Source organism: Lampetra fluviatilis, chromosome 20, assembly GCF_964198595.1.
Source record: "Lampetra fluviatilis chromosome 20, kcLamFluv1.1, whole genome shotgun sequence".
Taxonomy (NCBI): Eukaryota; Metazoa; Chordata; class Hyperoartia; order Petromyzontiformes; family Petromyzontidae; genus Lampetra; species Lampetra fluviatilis.
This window is the reverse complement of record NC_136294.1, coordinates 13,667,771-13,687,948: the sequence shown is the minus strand read 5'-3', so window position 1 is coordinate 13,687,948 and position 20,178 is coordinate 13,667,771. Positions and strand designations below refer to the sequence as shown.

General features: G+C 51.7%; 2 protein-coding genes across 3 annotated transcripts in view; one reads left to right on the top strand and one right to left on the bottom strand.

Moving 5' to 3' along the window:
* CENPL (centromere protein L) overlaps nt 1–14,200 on the bottom strand; it is a 37,121-nt gene extending 22,921 nt beyond the window's left edge. Inside the window, exon 1 of the mRNA XM_078865213.1 lies at nt 14,131–14,200. The gene's annotated coding sequence lies outside the window, so the exon portion shown is untranslated. The remainder of the gene's footprint in view (nt 1–14,130) is intronic.
* A 140-nt stretch (nt 14,201–14,340) lies between these two features.
* The window catches only part of DARS2 (aspartyl-tRNA synthetase 2, mitochondrial), a 30,617-nt gene continuing 24,779 nt past the window's right edge, over nt 14,341–20,178 (top strand). Inside the window, exons 1-5 of one of the 2 annotated variants that reach the window (XM_078865660.1) lie at nt 14,367–14,422; nt 14,466–14,692; nt 18,669–18,768; nt 19,208–19,274; nt 20,014–20,115. In XM_078865660.1, coding sequence (XP_078721786.1) covers nt 14,476–14,692; nt 18,669–18,768; nt 19,208–19,274; nt 20,014–20,115 — 486 coding nt within the window. In that variant the 5' untranslated portion in view covers nt 14,367–14,422; nt 14,466–14,475. Of the gene's footprint in view, nt 14,693–18,668; nt 18,769–19,207; nt 19,275–20,013; nt 20,116–20,178 lie in introns of both variants that reach the window. The other variant, XM_078865659.1, reaches the window with a different exon arrangement.

The window sequence follows — 20,178 nt, the reverse complement described above, 5'->3', positions numbered from 1 at the left end:
GGTGGTGAGTAGTAGTGGTGGTGAGTGTTGGTGGTGAGTAGTAGTAGTGGTGGTGAGTAGTAGTAGTGGTGAGTGTTGGTGGTGAGTAGTAGTGGTGTTGGTGGTGAGTGTTAGTGGTGTTGGTGGTGAGTGTTGGTGGTGAGTGTTAGTGGTGTTGGTGGTGAGTGTTGGTGGTGAGTGTTATTGGTGTTGGTGGTGAGTGTTGGTGGTGGTGAGTGTTAGTGGTGTTGGTGGTGAGTAGTAGTGGTGTTGGTGGTGAGTGTTGGTGGTGTTGGTGGTGAGTGTTAGTGGTGTTGGTGGTGAGTGTTGGTGGTGGTGGTGAATGTTGGTGGTGAGTGATAGTGGTGTTGGTGGTGAGTAGTAGTGGTGTTGGTGGTGAGTGTTGGTGGTGAGTAGTAGTGGTGAGTGTTGGTGGTGGTGAGTGTTGGTGGTGAGTAGTAGTGGTGAGTGTTGGTGAGTGTTGGTGGTGAGTGTTGGTGGTGAGTAGTAGTGGTGAGTGTTGGTGAGTGTTGGTGGTGAGTGTTGGTGGTGAGTGTTGGTGGTGAGTGTTGGTGGTGAGTGTTGGTGGTGAGTGGTAGTGGTGGGTGTTGGTGAGTGTTGGTGGTGAGTGTTGGTGGTGAGTGTTGGTGTGAGTAGTAGTGGTGAGTGTTGGTGTTGAGTGTTGGTGGTGAGTGTTAGTGGTGTTGGTGGTGAGTAGTAGTGGTGGTGAGTGTTGGTGGTGAGTAGTAGTAGTGGTGGTGAGTAGTAGTAGTGGTGAGTAGTAGTGGTGTTGGTGGTGAGTGTTAGTGGTGTTGGTGGTGAGTAGTAGTGGTGGTGAGTGTTGGTGGTGAGTAGTAGTAGTGGTGGTGAGTAGTATTAGTGGTGAGTGTTGGTGGTGAGTAGTAGTGGTGTTGGTGGTGAGTGTTAGTGGTGTTGGTGGTGAGTAGTAGTGGTGTTGGTGGTGAGTGTTGGTGGTGGTGAGTGTTAGTGGTGTTGGTGGTGAGTAGTAGTGGTGTTGGTGGTGAGTGTTAGTGGTGTTGGTGGTGAGTGTTGGTGGTGGTGGTGAATGTTGGTGGTGAGTGATAGTGGTGTTGGTGGTGAGTAGTAGTGGTGTTGGTGGTGAGTGTTGGTGGTGAGTAGTAGTGGTGAGTGTTGGTGGTGGTGAGTGTTGGTGGTGAGTAGTAGTGGTGAGTGTTAGTGGTGTTGGTGGTGAGTGTTGGTGGTGAGTGTTAGTGGTGTTGGTGGTGAGTAGTAGTGGTGGTGAGTGTTGGTGGTGAGTAGTAGTAGTGGTGGTGAGTAGTAGTAGTGGTGAGTGTTGGTGGTGAGTAGTAGTGGAGTTGGTGGTGAGTGTTAGTGGTGTTGGTGGTGAGTAGTAGTGGTGTTGGTGGTGAGTGTTAGTGGTGTTGGTGGTGAGTGTTGGTGGTGAGTGTTAGTGGTGTTGGTGGTGAGTAGTAGTGGTGGTGAGTGTTGGTGGTGAGTAGTAGTAGTGGTGGTGAGTAGTAGTAGTGGTGAGTGTTGGTGGTGAGTAGTAGTGGTGTTGGTGGTGAGTGTTAGTGGTGTTGGTGGTGAGTGTTGGTGGTGAGTAGTAGTGGTGAGTGTTGGTGGTGAGTAGTGTTGGTGAGTGTTGGTGGTGAGTAGTAGTGGTGAGTGTTGGTGGTGGTGGTGAGTGTTGGTGGTGGTGGTGAGTGTTAGTGGTGAGTGTTGGTGTTGGTGGCGAGTGTTGGTGGTGAGTAGTAGTGGTGAGTGTTGGTGGTGAGTAGTAGTGGTGAGTAGTAATGGTGAGTGTTAGTGGTGTTGGTGGTGAGTGTTGGTGGTGAGTAGTAGTGGTGAGTAGTAGTGGTGAGTAGTAGTGGTGTTGGTGGTGAGTGTTGGTGGTGAGTAGTAGTGGTGAGTGTTGGTGGTGGTGAGTGTTGGTGGTGAGTAGTAGTGGTGAGTAGTAGTGGTGGGTGTTGGTGAGTGTTGGTGGTGAGTGTTGGTGGTGAGTGTTGGTGTGAGTAGTAGTGGTGAGTGTTGGTGTTGAGTGTTGGTGGTGAGTGTTAGTGGTGTTGGTGGTGAGTAGTAGTGGTGGTGAGTGTTGGTGGTGAGTAGTAGTGGAGTTGGTGGTGAGTGTTAGTGGTGTTGGTGGTGAGTGTTGGTGGTGAGTGTTGGTGGTGAGTGTTAGTGGTGTTGGTGGTGAGTAGTAGTGGTGGTGAGTGTTGGTGGTGAGTAGTAGTAGTGGTGGTGAGTAGTAGTAGTGGTGAGTGTTGGTGGTGAGTAGTAGTGGTGTTGGTGGTGAGTGTTAGTGGTGTTGGTGGTGAGTGTTGGTGGTGAGTGTTGGTGGTGAGTGTTAGTGGTGTTGGTGGTGAGTAGTAGTGGTGGTGAGTGTTGGTGGTGAGTAGTAGTAGTGGTGGTGAGTAGTAGTAGTGGTGAGTGTTGGTGGTGAGTAGTAGTGGTGTTGGTGGTGAGTGTTAGTGGTGTTGGTGGTGAGTGTTGGTGGTGAGTAGTAGTGGTGAGTGTTGGTGGTGAGTAGTGTTGGTGAGTGTTGGTGGTGAGTAGTAGTGGTGAGTGTTGGTGGTGGTGGTGAGTGTTGGTGGTGGTGGTGAGTGTTAGTGGTGAGTGTTGGTGTTGGTGGCGAGTGTTGGTGGTGAGTAGTAGTGGTGAGTGTTGGTGGTGAGTAGTAGTGGTGAGTAGTAATGGTGAGTGTTAGTGGTGTTGGTGGTGAGTGTTGGTGGTGAGTAGTAGTGGTGAGTAGTAGTGGTGAGTAGTAGTGGTGTTGGTGGTGAGTGTTGGTGGTGAGTAGTAGTGGTGAGTGTTGGTGGTGGTGAGTGTTGGTGGTGAGTAGTAGTGGTGAGTAGTAGTGGTGGGTGTTGGTGAGTGTTGGTGGTGAGTGTTGGTGGTGAGTGTTGGTGTGAGTAGTAGTGTTGAGTGTTGGTGTTGAGTGTTGGTGGTGAGTGTTAGTGGTGTTGGTGGTGAGTAGTAGTGGTGGTGAGTGTTGGTGGTGAGTAGTAGTAGTGGTGGTGAGTAGTAGTAGTGGTGAGTGTTGGTGGTGAGTAGTAGTGGTGTTGGTGGTGAGTGTTAGTGGTGTTGGTGGTGAGTAGTAGTGGTGGTGAGTGTTGGTGGTGAGTAGTAGTAGTGGTGGTGAGTAGTATTAGTGGTGAGTGTTGGTGGTGAGTAGTAGTGGTGTTGGTGGTGAGTGTTAGTGGTGTTGGTGGTGAGTGTTGGTGGTGAGTGTTGGTGGTGAGTGTTAGTGGTGTTGGTGGTGAGTAGTAGTGGTGGTGAGTGTTGGTGGTGAGTAGTAGTAGTGGTGGTGAGTAGTAGTAGTGGTGAGTGTTGGTGGTGAGTAGTAGTAGTGTTGGTGGTGAGTGCTAGTGGTGTTGGTGGTGAGTGTTGGTGGTGTTGGTGGTGAGTATTAGTGGTGTTGGTGGTGAGTATTAGTGGTGTTGGTGGTGAGTGTTGGTGGTGGTGAGTGTTGGTGGTGAGTGTTAGTGGTGTTGGTGGTGAGTGTTGGTGGTGGTGTTGAGTGTTGGTGGTGAGTGTTAGTGGTGTTGGTGGTGAGTGTTAGTGGTGTTGGTGGTGAGTGTTAGTGGTGTTGGTGGTGAGTGTTGGTGGTGGTGTTGAGTGTTGGTGGTGAGTAGTAGTGGTGTTGGTGGTGAGTGTTAGTGGTGTTGGTGGTGAGTGTTAGTGGTGTTGGTGGTGAGTGTTGGTGGTGGTGTTGAGTGTTGGTGGTGAGTGTTAGTGGTGTTGGTGGTGAGTGTTAGTGGTGTTGGTGGTGAGTGTTGGTGGTGAGTGTTAGTGGTGTTGGTGGTGAGTAGTAGTGGTGTTGGTGGTGAGTGTTGGTGGTGGTGAGTGTTGGTGGTGAGTAGTAGTAGTGGTGGTGAGTAGTAGTAGTGGTGAGTGTTGGTGGTGAGTAGTAGTGGTGTTGGTGGTGAGTGTTAGTGGTGTTGGTGGTGAGTGTTGGTGGTGAGTAGTAGTGGTGAGTGTTGGTGGTGAGTAGTGTTGGTGAGTGTTGGTGGTGAGTAGTAGTGGTGAGTGTTGGTGGTGGTGGTGAGTGTTGGTGGTGGTGGTGAGTGTTAGTGGTGAGTGTTGGTGTTGGTGGCGAGTGTTGGTGGTGAGTAGTAGTGGTGAGTGTTGGTGGTGAGTAGTAGTGGTGAGTAGTAATGGTGAGTGTTAGTGGTGTTGGTGGTGAGTGTTGGTGGTGAGTAGTAGTGGTGAGTAGTAGTGGTGAGTAGTAGTGGTGTTGGTGGTGAGTGTTGGTGGTGAGTAGTAGTGGTGAGTGTTGGTGGTGGTGAGTGTTGGTGGTGAGTAGTAGTGGTGAGTAGTAGTGGTGGGTGTTGGTGAGTGTTGGTGGTGAGTGTTGGTGGTGAGTGTTGGTGTGAGTAGTAGTGGTGAGTGTTGGTGTTGAGTGTTGGTGGTGAGTGTTAGTGGTGTTGGTGGTGAGTAGTAGTGGTGGTGAGTGTTGGTGGTGAGTAGTAGTAGTGGTGGTGAGTAGTAGTAGTGGTGAGTGTTGGTGGTGAGTAGTAGTGGAGTTGGTGGTGAGTGTTAGTGGTGTTGGTGGTGAGTAGTAGTGGTGTTGGTGGTGAGTGTTAGTGGTGTTGGTGGTGAGTGTTGGTGGTGAGTGTTGGTGGTGAGTGTTAGTGGTGTTGGTGGTGAGTAGTAGTGGTGGTGAGTGTTGGTGGTGAGTAGTAGTAGTGGTGGTGAGTGTTGGTGGTGAGTAGTAGTGGTGTTGGTGGTGAGTGTTAGTGGTGTTGGTGGTGAGTAGTAGTGGTGGTGAGTGTTGGTGGTGAGTAGTAGTAGTGGTGGTGAGTAGTATTAGTGGTGAGTGTTGGTGGTGAGTAGTAGTGGTGTTGGTGGTGAGTGTTAGTGGTGTTGGTGGTGAGTAGTAGTGGTGTTGGTGGTGAGTGTTAGTGGTGTTGGTGGTGAGTGTTGGTGGTGAGTGTTGGTGGTGAGTGTTAGTGGTGTTGGTGGTGAGTAGTAGTGGTGGTGAGTGTTGGTGGTGAGTAGTAGTAGTGGTGGTGAGTAGTAGTAGTGGTGAGTGTTGGTGGTGAGTATTAGTGGTGTTGGTGGTGAGTGTTGGTGGTGGTGAGTGTTGGTGGTGAGTGTTAGTGGTGTTGGTGGTGAGTGTTAGTGGTGTTGGTGGTGAGTGTTAGTGGTGTTGGTGGTGAGTGTTGGTGGTGGTGTTGAGTGTTGGTGGTGAGTGTTAGTGGTGTTGGTGGTGAGTGTTAGTGGTGTTGGTGGTGAGTGTTGGTGGTGAGTGTTAGTGGTGTTGGTGGTGAGTAGTAGTGGTGTTGGTGGTGAGTGTTGGTGGTGGTGAGTGTTGGTGGTGAGTAGTAGTAGTGGTGGTGAGTAGTAGTAGTGGTGAGTGTTGGTGGTGAGTAGTAGTGGTGTTGGTGGTGAGTGTTAGTGGTGTTGGTGGTGAGCGTTGGTGGTGAGTAGTAGTGGTGAGTGTTGGTGGTGAGTAGTGTTGGTGAGTGTTGGTGGTGAGTAGTAGTGGTGAGTGTTGGTGGTGGTGGTGAGTGTTGGTGGTGGTGGTGAGTGTTAGTGGTGAGTGTTGGTGTTGGTGGCGAGTGTTGGTGGTGAGTAGTAGTGGTGAGTGTTGGTGGTGAGTAGTAGTGGTGAGTAGTAATGGTGAGTGTTAGTGGTGTTGGTGGTGAGTGTTGGTGGTGAGTAGTAGTGGTGAGTAGTAGTGGTGAGTAGTAGTGGTGTTGGTGGTGAGTGTTGGTGGTGAGTAGTAGTGGTGAGTGTTGGTGGTGGTGAGTGTTGGTGGTGAGTAGTAGTGGTGAGTAGTAGTGGTGGGTGTTGGTGAGTGTTGGTGGTGAGTGTTGGTGGTGAGTGTTGGTGTGAGTAGTAGTGGTGAGTGTTGGTGTTGAGTGTTGGTGGTGAGTGTTAGTGGTGTTGGTGGTGAGTAGTAGTGGTGGTGAGTGTTGGTGGTGAGTAGTAGTAGTGGTGGTGAGTAGTATTAGTGGTGAGTGTTGGTGGTGAGTAGTAGTGGTGTTGGTGGTGAGTGTTAGTGGTGTTGGTGGTGAGTAGTAGTGGTGTTGGTGGTGAGTGTTAGTGGTGTTGGTGGTGAGTGTTGGTGGTGAGTGTTGGTGGTGAGTGTTAGTGGTGTTGGTGGTGAGTAGTAGTGGTGGTGAGTGTTGGTGGTGAGTAGTAGTAGTGGTGGTGAGTAGTAGTAGTGGTGAGTGTTGGTGCTGAGTAGTAGTAGTGTTGGTGGTGAGTGTTAGTGGTGTTGGTGGTGAGTGTTGGTGGTGTTGGTGGTGAGTATTAGTGGTGTTGGTGGTGAGTATTAGTGGTGTTGGTGGTGAGTGTTGGTGGTGGTGAGTGTTGGTGGTGAGTGTTAGTGGTGTTGGTGGTGAGTGTTAGTGGTGTTGGTGGTGAGTGTTAGTGGTGTTGGTGGTGAGTGTTAGTGGTGTTGGTGGTGAGTGTTAGTGGTGTTGGTGGTGAGTGTTGGTGGTGAGTGTTAGTGGTGTTGGTGGTGAGTAGTAGTGGTGTTGGTGGTGAGTGTTGGTGGTGGTGAGTGTTAGTGGTGTTGGTGGTGAGTGTTAGTGGTGTTGGTGGTGAGTGTTGGTGGTGGTGGTGAATGTTGGTGGTGAGTGATAGTGGTGTTGGTGGTGAGTAGTAGTGGTGTTGGTGGTGAGTGTTGGTGGTGAGTAGTAGTGGTGAGTGTTGGTGGTGGTGAGTGTTGGTGGTGAGTAGTAGTGGTGAGTGTTAGTGGTGTTGGTGGTGAGTAGTAGTGGTGAGTGTTGGTGGTGGTGAGTGTTGGTGGTGAGTAGTAGTGGTGAGTGTTGGTGGTGAGTAGTAGTGGTGAGTAGTAGTGGAGAGTAGTAGTGGTGTTGGTGGTGAGTGTTGGTGGTGAGTAGTAGTGGTGAGTGTTGGTGGTGGTGAGTGTTGGTGGTGAGTAGTAGTGGTGAGTAGTAGTGGTGGGTGTTGGTGAGTGTTGGTGGCGAGTGTTGGTGGTGAGTGTTGGTGTGAGTAGTAGTGGTGAGTGTTGGTGTTGAGTGTTGGTGGTGAGTGTTAGTGGTGTTGGTGGTGAGTAGTAGTGGTGGTGAGTGTTGGTGGTGAGTAGTAGTAGTGGTGGTGAGTAGTAGTAGTGGTGAGTGTTGGTGGTGAGTAGTAGTGGTGTTGGTGGTGAGTGTTAGTGGTGTTGGTGGTGAGTAGTAGTGGTGGTGAGTGTTGGTGGTGAGTAGTAATAGTGGTGGTGAGTAGTATTAGTGGTGAGTGTTGGTGGTGAGTAGTAGTGGTGTTGGTGGTGAGTGTTAGTGGTGTTGGTGGTGAGTGTTAGTGGTGTTGGTGGTGAGTGTTAGTGGTGTTGGTGGTGAGTGTTGGTGGTGGTGGTGAGTGTTGGTGGTGAGTGTTAGTGGTGTTGGTGGTGAGTGTTAGTGTGTTGGTGGTGAGTGTTAGTGGTGTTGGTGGTGAGTGTTAGTGGTGTTGGTGGTGAGTAGTAGTGGTGTTGGTGGTGAGTGTTAGTGGTGTTGGTGGTGAGTGTTAGTGGTGTTGGTGGTGAGTGTTGGTGGTGGTGGTGAGTGTTGGTGGTGAGTGTTAGTGGTGTTGGTGGTGAGTGTTAGTGGTGTTGGTGGTGAGTGTTGGTGGTGAGTGTTAGTGGTGTTGGTGGTGAGTGTTAGTGGTGTTGGTGGTGAGTAGTAGTGGTGTTGGTGGTGAGTAGTAGTGGTGTTGGTGGTGGTGGTGAGTGTTAGTGGTGTTGGTGGTGAGTAGTAGTGGTGTTGGTGGTGAGTGTTAGTAGTGTTGGTGGAGTGTGTTGGTGGTGGTGGTGAGTGTTGGTGGTGTTAGTGGTGTTGGTGGTGAGTGTTAGTGGTGTTGGTGGTGAGTGTTAGTGGTGTTGGTGGTGAGTGTTGGTGGTGAGTGTTGGTGGTGAGTGTTAGTGGTGTTGGTGGTGAGTAGTAGTGGTGAGTAGTAGTGGTGAGTGTTAATGGTGTTAGTGGTGAGTGTTAGTGGTGTTGGTGGTGAGTGTTAGTGGTGTTGGTGGTGAGTGTTGGTGGTGAGTGTTAGTGGTGTTGGTGGTGAGTAGTAGTGGTGTTGGTGGTGAGTGTTGGTGGTGGTGAGTGTTAGTGGTGTTGGTGGTGAGTGTTAGTGGTGTTGGTGGTGAGTGTTGGTGGTGGTGGTGAATGTTGGTGGTGAGTGATAGTGGTGTTGGTGGTGAGTAGTAGTGGTGTTGGTGGTGAGTGTTGGTGGTGAGTAGTAGTGGTGAGTGTTGGTGGTGGTGAGTGTTGGTGGTGAGTAGTAGTGGTGAGTGTTAGTGGTGTTGGTGGTGAGTAGTAGTGGTGAGTGTTGGTGGTGGTGAGTGTTGGTGGTGAGTAGTAGTGGTGAGTGTTGGTGGTGAGTAGTAGTGGTGAGTAGTAGTGGAGAGTAGTAGTGGTGTTGGTGGTGAGTGTTGGTGGTGAGTAGTAGTGGTGAGTGTTGGTGGTGGTGAGTGTTGGTGGTGAGTAGTAGTGGTGAGTAGTAGTGGTGGGTGTTGGTGAGTGTTGGTGGCGAGTGTTGGTGGTGAGTGTTGGTGGTGAGTAGTAGTGGTGAGTGTTGGTGGTGGTGAGTGTTGGTGGTGAGTAGTAGTGGTGAGTAGTAGTGGTGGGTGTTGGTGAGTGTTGGTGGTGAGTGTTGGTGGTGAGTGTTGGTGTGAGTAGTAGTGGTGAGTGTTGGTGTTGAGTGTTGGTGGTGAGTGTTAGTGGTGTTGGTGGTGAGTAGTAGTGGTGGTGAGTGTTGGTGGTGAGTAGTAATAGTGGTGGTGAGTAGTATTAGTGGTGAGTGTTGGTGGTGAGTAGTAGTGGTGTTGGTGGTGAGTGTTAGTGGTGTTGGTGGTGAGTAGTAGTGGTGGTGAGTGTTGGTGGTGAGTAGTAATAGTGGTGGTGAGTAGTATTAGTGGTGAGTGTTGGTGGTGAGTAGTAGTGGTGTTGGTGGTGAGTGTTAGTGGTGTTGGTGGTGAGTGTTAGTGGTGTTGGTGGTGAGTGTTAGTGGTGTTGGTGGTGAGTGTTGGTGGTGGTGGTGAGTGTTGGTGGTGAGTGTTAGTGGTGTTGGTGGTGAGTGTTAGTGTGTTGGTGGTGAGTGTTAGTGGTGTTGGTGGTGAGTGTTAGTGGTGTTGGTGGTGAGTAGTAGTGGTGTTGGTGGTGAGTGTTAGTGGTGTTGGTGGTGAGTGTTAGTGGTGTTGGTGGTGAGTGTTGGTGGTGGTGTTGAGTGTTGGTGGTGAGTGTTAGTGGTGTTGGTGGTGAGTGTTAGTGGTGTTGGTGGGGAGTGTTGGTGGTGAGTGTTAGTGGTGTTGGTGGTGAGTAGTAGTGGTGTTGGTGGTGAGTGTTGGTGGTGGTGAGTGTTAGTGGTGTTGGTGGTGAGTAGTAGTGGTGTTGGTGGTGAGTGTTAGTGGTGTTGGTGGTGAGTGTTGGTGGTGGTGGTGAATGTTGGTGGTGAGTGATAGTGGTGTTGGTGGTGAGTAGTAGTGGTGTTGGTGGTGAGTGTTGGTGGTGAGTAGTAGTGGTGAGTGTTGGTGGTGGTGAGTGTTGGTGGTGAGTAGTAGTGGTGAGTGTTGGTGAGTGTTGGTGGTGAGTAGTAGTGGTGAGTGTTGGTGAGTGTTGGTGGTGAGTAGTAGTGGTGGGTGTTGGTGAGTGTTGGTGGTGAGTGATGGTGGTGAGTGTTGGTGTTGAGTGTTGGTGGTGAGTGTTAGTGGTGTTGGTGGTGAGTAGTAGTGGTGGTGAGTGTTGGTGGTGAGTAGTAGTAGTGGTGGTGAGTAGTAGTAGTGGTGAGTGTTGGTGGTGAGTAGTAGTGGTGTTGGTGGTGAGTAGTAGTGGTGTTGGTGGTGAGTGTTAGTGGTGTTGGTGGTGAGTGTTGGTGGTGGTGGTGAGTGTTGGTGGTGAGTGTTAGTGGTGTTGGTGGTGAGTGTTAGTGGTGTTGGTGGTGAGTGTTAGTGGTGTTGGTGGTGAGTGTTAGTGGTGTTGGTGGTGAGTGTTGGTGGTGGTGGTGAGTGTTAGTGGTGTTGGTGGTGAGTGTTAGTGGTGTTGGTGGTGAGTGTTGGTGGTGAGTGTTAGTGGTGTTGGTGGTGAGTAGTAGTGGTGTTGGTGGTGAGTGTTAGTGGTGTTGGTGGTGAGTGTTAGTGGTGTTGGTGGTGAGTGTTAGTGGTGTTGGTGGTGAGTGTTAGTGGTGTTGGTGGTGAGTGTTGGTGGTGGTGGTGAGTGTTGGTGGTGAGTGTTAGTGGTGTTGGTGGTGAGTAGTAGTGGTGTTGGTGGTGAGTGTTAGTGGTGTTGGTGGTGAGTGTTGGTGGTGGTGGTGAGTGTTGGTGGTGAGTGTTAGTGGTGTTGGTGGTGAGTAGTAGTGGTGTTGGTGGTGAGTAGTAGTGGTGTTGGTGGTGAGTGTTTGTGGTGTTGGTGGTGAGTGTTGGTGGTGAGTGTTGATGGTGAGTGTTAGTGGTGTTGGTGGTGAGTAGTAGTGGTGTTGGTGGTGAGTGTTAGTGGTGTTGGTGGTGAGTGTTGGTGGTGGTGAGTGTTGGTGGTGAGTGTTAGTGGTGTTGGTGGTGAGTGTTAGTGGTGTTGGTGGTGAGTGTTGGTGGTGAGTGTTAGTGGTGTTGGTGGTGAGTGTTAGTGGTGTTGGTGGTGAGTGTTGGTGGTGGTGGTGAGTGTTGGTGGTGAGTGCTAGTGGTGTTGGTGGTGAGTGTTAGTGGTGTTGGTGGTGAGTGTTGGTGGTGAGTGTTAGTGGTGTTGGTGGTGAGTGTTAGTGGTGTTGGTGGTGAGTGTTAGTGGTGTTGGTGGTGAGTAGTAGTGGTGTTGGTGGTGAGTAGTAGTGGTGTTGGTGGTGGTGGTGAGTGTTAGTGGTGTTGGTGGTGAGTGTTAGTGGTGTTGGTGGTGAGTAGTAGTGGTGTTGGTGGTGAGTGTTAGTAGTGTTGGTGGAGTGTGTTGGTGGTGGTGGTGAGTGTTGGTGGTGTTAGTGGTGTTGGTGGTGAGTGTTAGTGGTGTTGGTGGTGAGTGTTAGTGGTGTTGGTGGTGAGTAGTAGTGGTGTTGGTGGTGAGTGTTAGTGGTGTTGGTGGTGAGTGTTGGTGGTGGTGGTGAGTGTTGGTGGTGAGTGTTAGTGGTGTTGGTGGTGAGTAGTAGTGGTGTTGGTGGTGAGTAGTAGTGGTGTTGGTGGTGAGTGTTTGTGGTGTTGGTGGTGAGTGTTGGTGGTGAGTGTTGATGGTGAGTGTTAGTGGTGTTGGTGGTGAGTAGTAGTGGTGTTGGTGGTGAGTGTTAGTGGTGTTGGTGGTGAGTGTTGGTGGTGGTGAGTGTTGGTGGTGAGTGTTAGTGGTGTTGGTGGTGAGTGTTAGTGGTGTTGGTGGTGAGTGTTGGTGGTGAGTGTTAGTGGTGTTGGTGGTGAGTGTTAGTGGTGTTGGTGGTGAGTAGTAGTGGTGTTGGTGGTGAGTGTTAGTGGTGTTGGTGGTGAGTGTTGGTGGTGGTGGTGAGTGTTGGTGGTGAGTGTTAGTGGTGTTGGTGGTGAGTGTTAGTGGTGTTGGTGGTGAGTGTTGGTGGTGAGTGTTAGTGGTGTTGGTGGTGAGTGTTAGTGGTGTTGGTGGTGAGTAGTAGTGGTGTTGGTGGTGAGTAGTAGTGGTGTTGGTGGTGGTGGTGAGTGTTAGTGGTGTTGGTGGTGAGTGTTAGTGGTGTTGGTGGTGAGTAGTAGTGGTGTTGGTGGTGAGTGTTAGTGGTGTTGGTGGTGAGTGTTGGTGGTGAGTGTTAGTGGTGTTGGTGGTGAGTAGTAGTGGTGAGTAGTAATGGTGAGTGTTAATGGTGTTGGTGGTGAGTGTTAGTGGTGTTGGTGGTGAGTGTTAGTGGTGTTGGTGGTGAATGTTGGTGGTGGTGGTGGTGAGTGTTGGTGGTGAGTGTTAGTGGTGTTGGTGGTGAGTGTTAGTGGTGTTGGTGGTGAGTGTTAGTGGTGTTGGTGGTGAGTGTTAGTGGTGTTGGTGATGAGTGTTGGTGGTGGTGGTGAGTGTTGGTGGTGAGTGTTAGTGGTGTTGGTGGTGAGTGTTAGTGGTGTTGGTGGTGAGTGTTAGTGGTGTTGGTGGTGGTGGTGAGTGTTAGTGTGTTGGTGGTGAGTGTTAGTGGTGTTGGTGGTGAGTGTTAGTGGTGTTGGTGGTGAGTAGTAGTGGTGTTGGTGGTGAGTGTTAGTGGTGTTGGTGGTGAGTGTTGGTGGTGAGTGTTGGTGGTGAGTGTTAGTGGTGTTGGTGGTGAGTAGTAGTGGTGAGTAGTAGTGGTGAGTGTTAATGGTGTTAGTGGTGAGTGTTAGTGGTGTTGGTGGTGAGTGTTAGTGGTGTTGGTGGTGAGTGTTGGTGGTGGTGGTGAGTGTTGGTGGTGAGTGTTAGTGGTGTTGGTGGTGAGTGTTAGTGGTGTTGGTGGTGAGTGTTAGTGGTGTTGGTGGTGAGTGTTAGTGGTGTTGGTGGTGAGTGTTGGTGGTGGTGGTGAGTGTTGGTGGTGAGTGTTAGTGGTGTTGGTGGTGAGTGTTAGTGTGTTGGTGGTGAGTGTTAGTGGTGTTGGTGGTGAGTGTTAGTGGTGTTGGTGGTGAGTAGTAGTGGTGTTGGTGGTGAGCGTTAGTGGTGTTGGTGGAGAGTGTTAGTGGTGTTGGTGGTGAGTGTTGGTGGTGAGTGTTAGTGGTGTTGGTGGTGAGTGTTAGTGGTGTTGGTGGTGAGTAGTAGTGGTGTTGGTGGTGAGAAGTAGTGGTGTTGGTGGTGTTAGTGGTGTTGGTGGTGAGTAGTAGTGGTGTTGGTGGTGAGTAGTAGTGGTGTTGGTGGTGGTGGTGAGTGTTATTGGTGTTGGTGGTGAGTGTTAGTGGTGTTGGTGGTGAGTAGTAGTGGTGTTGGTGGTGGTGGTGAGTGTTAGTGGTGTTGGTGGTGAGTGTTAGTGGTGTTGGTGGTGAGTAGTAGTGGTGTTGGTGGTGAGTGTTAGTAGTGTTGGTGGTGAGTGTTAGTGGTGTTGGTGGTGAGTGTTGGTGGTGAGTGTTAGTGGTGTTGGTGGTGAGTGTTAGTGGTGTTGGTGGTGAGTAGTAGTGGTGTTGGTGGTGAGTGTTAGTGGTGTTGGTGGTGAGTGTTGGTGGTGGTGGTGAGTGTTGGTGGTGAGTGTTAGTGGTGTTGGTGGTGAGTGTTAGTGGTGTTGGTGGTGAGTGTTGGTGGTGAGTGTTAGTGGTGTTGGTGGTGAGTAGTAGTGGTGTTGGTGGTGAGTGTTAGTGGTGTTGGTGGTGAATGTTGGTGGTGAGTGTTAGTGGTGTTGGTGGTGAGTAGTAGTGGTGAGTAGTAATGGTGAGTGTTAATGGTGTTGGTGGTGAGTGTTAGTGGTGTTGGTGGTGAGTGTTAGTGGTGTTGGTGGTGAATGTTGGTGGTGGTGGTGGTGAGTGTTAGTGGTGTTGGTGGTGAGTGTTAGTGGTGTTGGTGGTGAGTGTTAGTGGTGTTGGTGGTGAGTGTTAGTGGTGTTGGTGGTGAGTGTTAGTGGTGTTGGTGATGAGTGTTGGTGGTGGTGGTGAGTGTTGGTGGTGAGTGTTAGTGGTGTTGGTGGTGAGTGTTAGTGTGTTGGTGGTGAGTGTTAGTGGTGTTGGTGGTGAGTGTTAGTGGTGTTGGTGGTGAGTAGTAGTGGTGTTGGTGGTGAGTGTTAGTGGTGTTGGTGGTGAGTGTTGGTGGTGGTGGTGAGTGTTGGTGGTGAGTGTTAGTGGTGTTGGTGGTGAGTGTTAGTGGTGTTGGTGGTGAGTGTTGGTGGTGAGTGTTAGTGGTGTTGGTGGTGAGTGTTAGTGGTGTTGGTGGTGAGTAGTAGTGGTGTTGGTGGTGAGAAGTAGTGGTGTTGGTGGTGTTAGTGGTGTTGGTGGTGAGTAGTAGTGGTGTTGGTGGTGAGTAGTAGTGGTGTTGGTGGTGGTGGTGAGTGTTAGTGGTGTTGGTGGTGAGTGTTAGTGGTGTTGGTGGTGAGTGTTGGTGGTGAGTGTTGGTGGTGAGTGTTGGTGGTGAGTGTTGGTGGTGAGTGTTGGTGGTGAGTGTTAGTGGTGTTGGTGGTGAGTGTTGGTGGTGAGTGTTGGTGGTGAGTGTTAGTGGTGTTGGTGGTGAGTGTTAGTGGTGTTGGTGGTGAGTGTTAGTGGTGTTGGTGGTGAGTGTTGGTGGTGAGTGTTGGTGGTGAGTGTTAGTGGTGTTGGTGGTGAGTGTTGGTGGTGAGTGTTGGTGGTGGTATCAGAGAGCTACTCACGGAGTCTTCTGCCGCCTCCGCTCAAACCGTCGCGCGCGCGTTCGTGACGTCACGTCCGGGCGGAATCTTGAGGCGGAAGTAGCGCGAGGAGTCTCGGCCCGGACGTGACGTCACGAGCCGTACGTGTGGGGTGGGGGGCGGCGTGGGGTCACGGAGGGCGGCGTGGGGGTCACGGGAGGCGACCCGAAGGGCTCAGCGGTGTCACGCGGAGCCGGCGGAGCTCAGCGGTGGTGAGGAGGGGTGCGAGATTGCGTGAGGCTGTGTGGAGCCTCGTGGTGAGGATCCGTGCGAGGCTGTGTGGAGCTCTGTGGGGCTGTGGTGAGGATCCGTGCGAGGCTGAGCGCGATGCTCGCCGCGCTCCGCTGTTGGGTCGCCGCGAGTCTGCCCGGCTCGCGGGCCGCGTGCAGGGCGAGGCGGCGTCTCCCTGCGGGGACCGGGCTGAGGGTCCTGGCCGCACGCGCGGGAGCCCCGCGTGGCTGGGCTCGGGCCGCGGCCTGCAGCTTGCACTGCAGCAGCAGCAGCTGCAGCAGCAGCACCGCCGCCGAGGCGACCACGCAAAAAGGTGAGGGTGTGAGGTGAGACATGAGGGGTGACAGGTAAGGGATGAAGGTTGACAGCTGCGTGAGGCTACCCCTGTGTGGGGGGGGGGGGGGTGTTTCCCCTGTGGGGGGGGGGGGATTTCCCCTGTGGGGGGGGGGGGGGGGTGTTACCCTGTGGGGGGGGGTGTTACCCTGTGGGGGGGGGTGTTACCCTGTGGGGGGGGGGTGTTACCCTGTGTGGGGAGGGGGGGGGCTACCCCTGTGTGTGTGGGGAGGGGTTACCCCTGTGTGTGGGGAGGGGTTACCCCTGTGTGTGGGGGGGGGGTTACCCCTGTGTGTGTGTGGGGGGGGGGGGATGCGAGTCCATGTCCTTGACACCAGGACCTACCGTGGAGCTGATCTGCCCTCTGACCATCGACTAGTCATCTGTAAGATGCGCCTGCCATTCTTCCACTCCGGTGGTGGGTGTACACCCAGGATCCCATTCCAACCAAAAGTGGCCTGGTCTCAGTTAGCTGATGAAAGTTGCAAGCGAGAATTTCATCATCGCTTGCAGCTGGGGTTGGCATCGTCCCCCACTCCACCTGATGTCGAGGGTAAATGGGCGAGGTTTAAGACTGTGACTCATGAAGCTGCAATGGCTGCTTTGGGTACGCGGTCCAGACCTCCCCAGAAACCCTGGCTGACAGAGGAGGTGTTCAGGTTAATTAAGAAAAAGCGACAGGCCCACTCTCATCGGCTACAGCATCCCACGTCAGAGAATGAGGAGGTTTAACGCAGCCTTCGCTCGGAGGTTCGGAGAGCCGTAAGGCGCTGCAAGGATGGGTGGTGGTCGCGGGTTGCTGAGGAGATGGAATCTGCCTCAGTGGCCCGCGATCACAAATCACTATTTAACTCCATCAAAAAAGTAACCTGCAGCGCCACACCTATTACCATCATTAGGGGAAAAAACGGTGATCCAATCTCCGACCCCCAGGAACAGGTTTGCAGATTTGCTGAGCATTTCTGTGAGGTCCTGGGGGAGGGAAAATCTCTCAGCCAGGAAAACATCATGGCACAAAGTGGGGATAACCCTGCTGAGGCTGCGGTGCCTCAAATATTGGAGGAGGTCACCCCCTGTGAGTGGCTGGCTGAGGTGCCATCTGTTGAGGAAGTACTGAAGGCGATCTGGAGTCTGAGACCAGGAAAGGCACCGGGCAGAGATGATCTCCCAAGCGAAATGCTGAGGGAGGGTGGCGCTTGTGCACAGACTGCCCTATATGACATCATAACAACAGTCTGGACCGCTGGACGGGTACCGCAGGATTGGAAGGATGCCCTGGTGGTCCCCCTCTTTAAGAAGGGGGACCGCACAGACTGCAACAACTACAGGGGCATCTCACTCCTCAGTGTGCCGGGAAAGCTCCTGGCAAGGAATATTCAACATCGCCTTGCTAGGCACGCTGAGGAGAGGCTTGCGGAACCCCAATGCGGTTTCAGATGCCATATTTTCTGTCCGTCTGCTACAGCAGAGGTGTAGGGAATTCCAACAAGACCTACATCTCTGCTTTATTGACCTGGTCAAGGCCTATGATACCATCAGTAGGCCTGGGCTCTGGGTTGTTCTTCATGCTTTCGGAGTCCCTGACCCTCTGCTCATGATCATTAAGGACCTTCATGATGGTGAGCGGGCCCGGGTAAAACTACGTGGCCGGGAGTCGGAGGCTTTTCGCTGTACACCTTGGGGTGCGACAGGGATGTCCTCTGGCTCCCACATTATTTAACATCTATTTCGACTGCGTAGTTCATGAAGCCTTCAATAGCTGTACCGGGGGAATTTCCGTTTGGTACAGATATAATGGGAGACTGATCGACGCCCGGGTGCGATCAAGGGATGGCTCCCTATTGGTCAACCACGTTATGTATGCCGATTATTTGGTAATAGCTGCTCATTCAGAAGAGGAGTTGGAGACGCTGCTGCTGAGACTGGAGCGTGCCACTAGGAGGTGGGGCCTTTCCATCAGCCCCACCAAAACTAAGCACCTGCCTGGGTATTTTGTACCATCGGACACTCCACCCCCACAACTCCCAATCGGTGATGGGGCAGTTGTGGAGAGGGTGGAGAGTTTCCCATACCTGGGCAGTGTGCTTATGACCGGCTCCAGTTTATCAGCAGAGGACTCACTCCGAATCAGTAGAGCGGCAATATATTTTCATCGGTTGCGTAACGCTGTGTGGAAGCTACCTGGTCTGTCGCTCCGCACGAAGCTTCAGGTCTTCTCGGCCACGGTCATTCCCTCCCTTCTCTACGCTTGCGAAACGTGGACCCCCCTAATGGAGCATCTTCGTCGGTTGGAAACATTTAGGCTGGCCTGCCTACGATCCATCCTGGGTTTAACCAGGCTGGATTGTGTGAGGAGCTCACAAATCCTTGAAAGATCTGGGCAAAGTCCCATCGGTGAGCTCCTCCGGCAGGCAAGGCTGCGTTGGCTGGGTCATGTAGCCCGCATGCCCAGCTACCGCATGCCTAAACAGCTTTTGTTCGGCCGGATCGAGGGGGCTAAACGGGCGCGGCACGGGCTACAGAAGAGATGGAGTGATGTGGTACAGGAAGACGTGGAGCTGAGTGGACTTGCCGATGACTGGTACCAGCGGTGTCAAGATCGGCCTCAGTGGAGGAGGCTCGTTGGAGGCAGTCGCCCTCCAACAACAACGGAGGGCGGAGGAGCGACGCTCACAACAACGAGCGGAGCGCCGGGTGGCTAAAGCACAGCGAGTTGGTACAGTAGGGGGCACAGGTGGTCCATCAGCCAGTCATCTCGGTCATCTCGGTCAGTCGACCCGTGGCACCTGGGTCTGCCCCGTGACCTCCTGCCAGCGGGCGTTCGACACTTCACGTGGCCTCAAGGTACACTTGGCCTGGCACAAGCGTCGTGGTGACATCACCGCCACTTAGTGGCGAATGGCGGTTGTTGTTGTTACCCTGTGTGTGTGTGTGTGTGGTGTTTTCCATGTGGGGGGGGGGGGGGTGTTACCCTTTGGGGGGGGTGTTACCCTGTGGGGGGGGGGGTTTACCCTGTGTGTGTGTGGGGGGGTGGTTACCCCTGTGTGTGTGTGTGGGGGGTGTTATCTGTGTGTGTGTGATTGTGGTTGTGACTATGGTGAGAGGCCCTTTCTAAACGAGCGCGAGGCGGCGCTGATCAGCCCGTGAGCGTCTTGCCGACTCCTCCTGCACCCTGCCGCACATTCTCGCCTTCACTGAAGCCAGCCAGTGACATTCGAAACGCCGATTCACGGTTGCGTGCCGCACTTAAGGTGGTTCAGGCCCATGTAGTCACGCACACACAGAGCGCGTGGTTATTTTAGACACTCCAGGTTTCCACTAAATGGTCATTGTATGAACGTCCAGTGAACTCATTCTGTCAGGTTCTGCCAATATTTATCTTGAACCCCATCATATTATAACCTGTGCCTTCGTCAAGTTATTTGGTCGTGTTCTCGAGTTAATTACCATTGGCTCTTAAAATGACTACATCATCGGTGATGTCTGGACTGTTGATGAACACTTTCATCTCAAACGCTGCCACTCGTTCCTCAATTCACGTAGAGTAACGCCCCTGTCAACTACATTCAATTGTCGTTTTGTCAACTTATGTCAAGCGCCTTGAGTGAGCGCCGTATATAAATATAAAATTCATTATAATGATCTTGTGGCATTTATTACTCCAAGCACATTTTGAGAAAAAAAGATCTCCTGGTGGTTGTGTAGCCTCGGTGAGAGCCCGTTTGCTTTGCCTGCCTCGTTGGGAATTTGTAACTTTTATCGTCGCATCGTTGTTCTACAGTGATCGTCATTTGGATAAACTTTCTCTCACCATAGGAATATGTAATCTCCACCACTTGCTCAGGGCTCTACACAGGGGATGAGCCCCCCACCTAAATGCTCATTTGAGCAAAAAAACACTCTGATGTGAATTGTATAGAAATGTACGCACCTTGTGTCTGCTACTGAACCTGCAGGTGTCAACAGCTTCTTGAGACGGACACATACGTGCGGCGAGCTAGGCTTGGAGCACGTGGGTCAGGAGGTCACTCTGTTCGGGTGGATTCAGTACCAGAGGTGAGTAGCAGCAAGTGCCACTGCTTGAAACGACCACTAGTAGCTTCGAGGAAACTTTGACTCTTCACGTAATGTTCCACCCTGTCGTGCGTGTTTCACCTTTCTGAAAACGACTTGAGCGCGTTCCGTCAGGTTGACTGATGAACCGACCCTCACTAATTTACTTAAGTCACTCACCCCGGCGGTCAGTCACCTCCTTATCTCTCTTCATCGCTACTACCGTGGTTGCTCTGAACGTCGCCCGTTGATCGCTCCACCCATGTCGAGGACTCGATTTACAAGGCTGATCGTTTTGCATCGTCTGTGTTTAACAAACTAAATGTGAATCTCTAAACTAGGTAAGGATAGCATAACAGCTCTGTTGTTGCGACTGTTGCCGGGTGACAGCTCACGGTATGGGTGGATGGCTTGTCTTCATCGTGGATGTTGCGTTGAACAGAAACGTGCAGTTTGTGGTGCTGAGGGATTTCCAAGGACTGACCCAGCTGGTGGTGCCCGAGGGAGAGGTGAGCCACACAAGATGTGATTGTGCATTAAAGAGATTAATTTCAGCTCTTGTCACTACTAAATACAGGAGATCACCAGTTATCTGGTAGCTTCGGGGGGGAAGGGTGCCGGATTTAAAAAAACGCCAGATAATCAATCATCATTATTCAAAATTGCTTATTTTTGCATATTCTTGCATGACATGTTTTTAGATGTTGTATTATGGATTTTAGTGTTTTAAATTTGTTTACTACATGCCATTGGCATAAATAAACATACAAATAGACAAATAAACATCCCACTTTTAAAAGCTACTGTATTTACTATACCATACCACTTCAATCTTGAAGACTCTGCATGGGGTGATGTATATACGTGCAGTATTTTAATAGTTTAATTTGTATGTAGTGTAAAATGTACTATGCATAATATTTGACACTAAAATCAAGCATAGCTACTTTTTTTGTCACACACATGGTGCCGATCGCCGTCACACACAGTGCCGATCGCCAGACTAGTTACAGCCTTTGGAGTATTTTTTTCCGGTTTTGCCAGATTGGTCCGGGACCCCCGGATAATGTTGGGAGCCTGATGATTGCATGCCGAATAATCAATAATGCACTTGTTGTTACAGTGACGTTTAGCCATTCTGCCTCTTATCAGTTAGCGTGACGTTGAGGCCACGCAGATGACTGCTGATATGATGGGTTCCCATTTGCATTTTCTAACAATGCGATGTGTTGCAAATGTGTTATGCAGGCATTCTCAGCCCTCAGGTTGTGCCTGTTTGAGGTGCCCGTGGAGTCGGTGGTGAGTGTCAGCGGCGTCGTTGTCCGTCGTCCGCCTGGGCAGAGCAACCCCGTGAGTCTCGCAGCACGTGTTCCATCTGTCAGGAAAAGCAAATCCACGAAAAAAACGTAACCT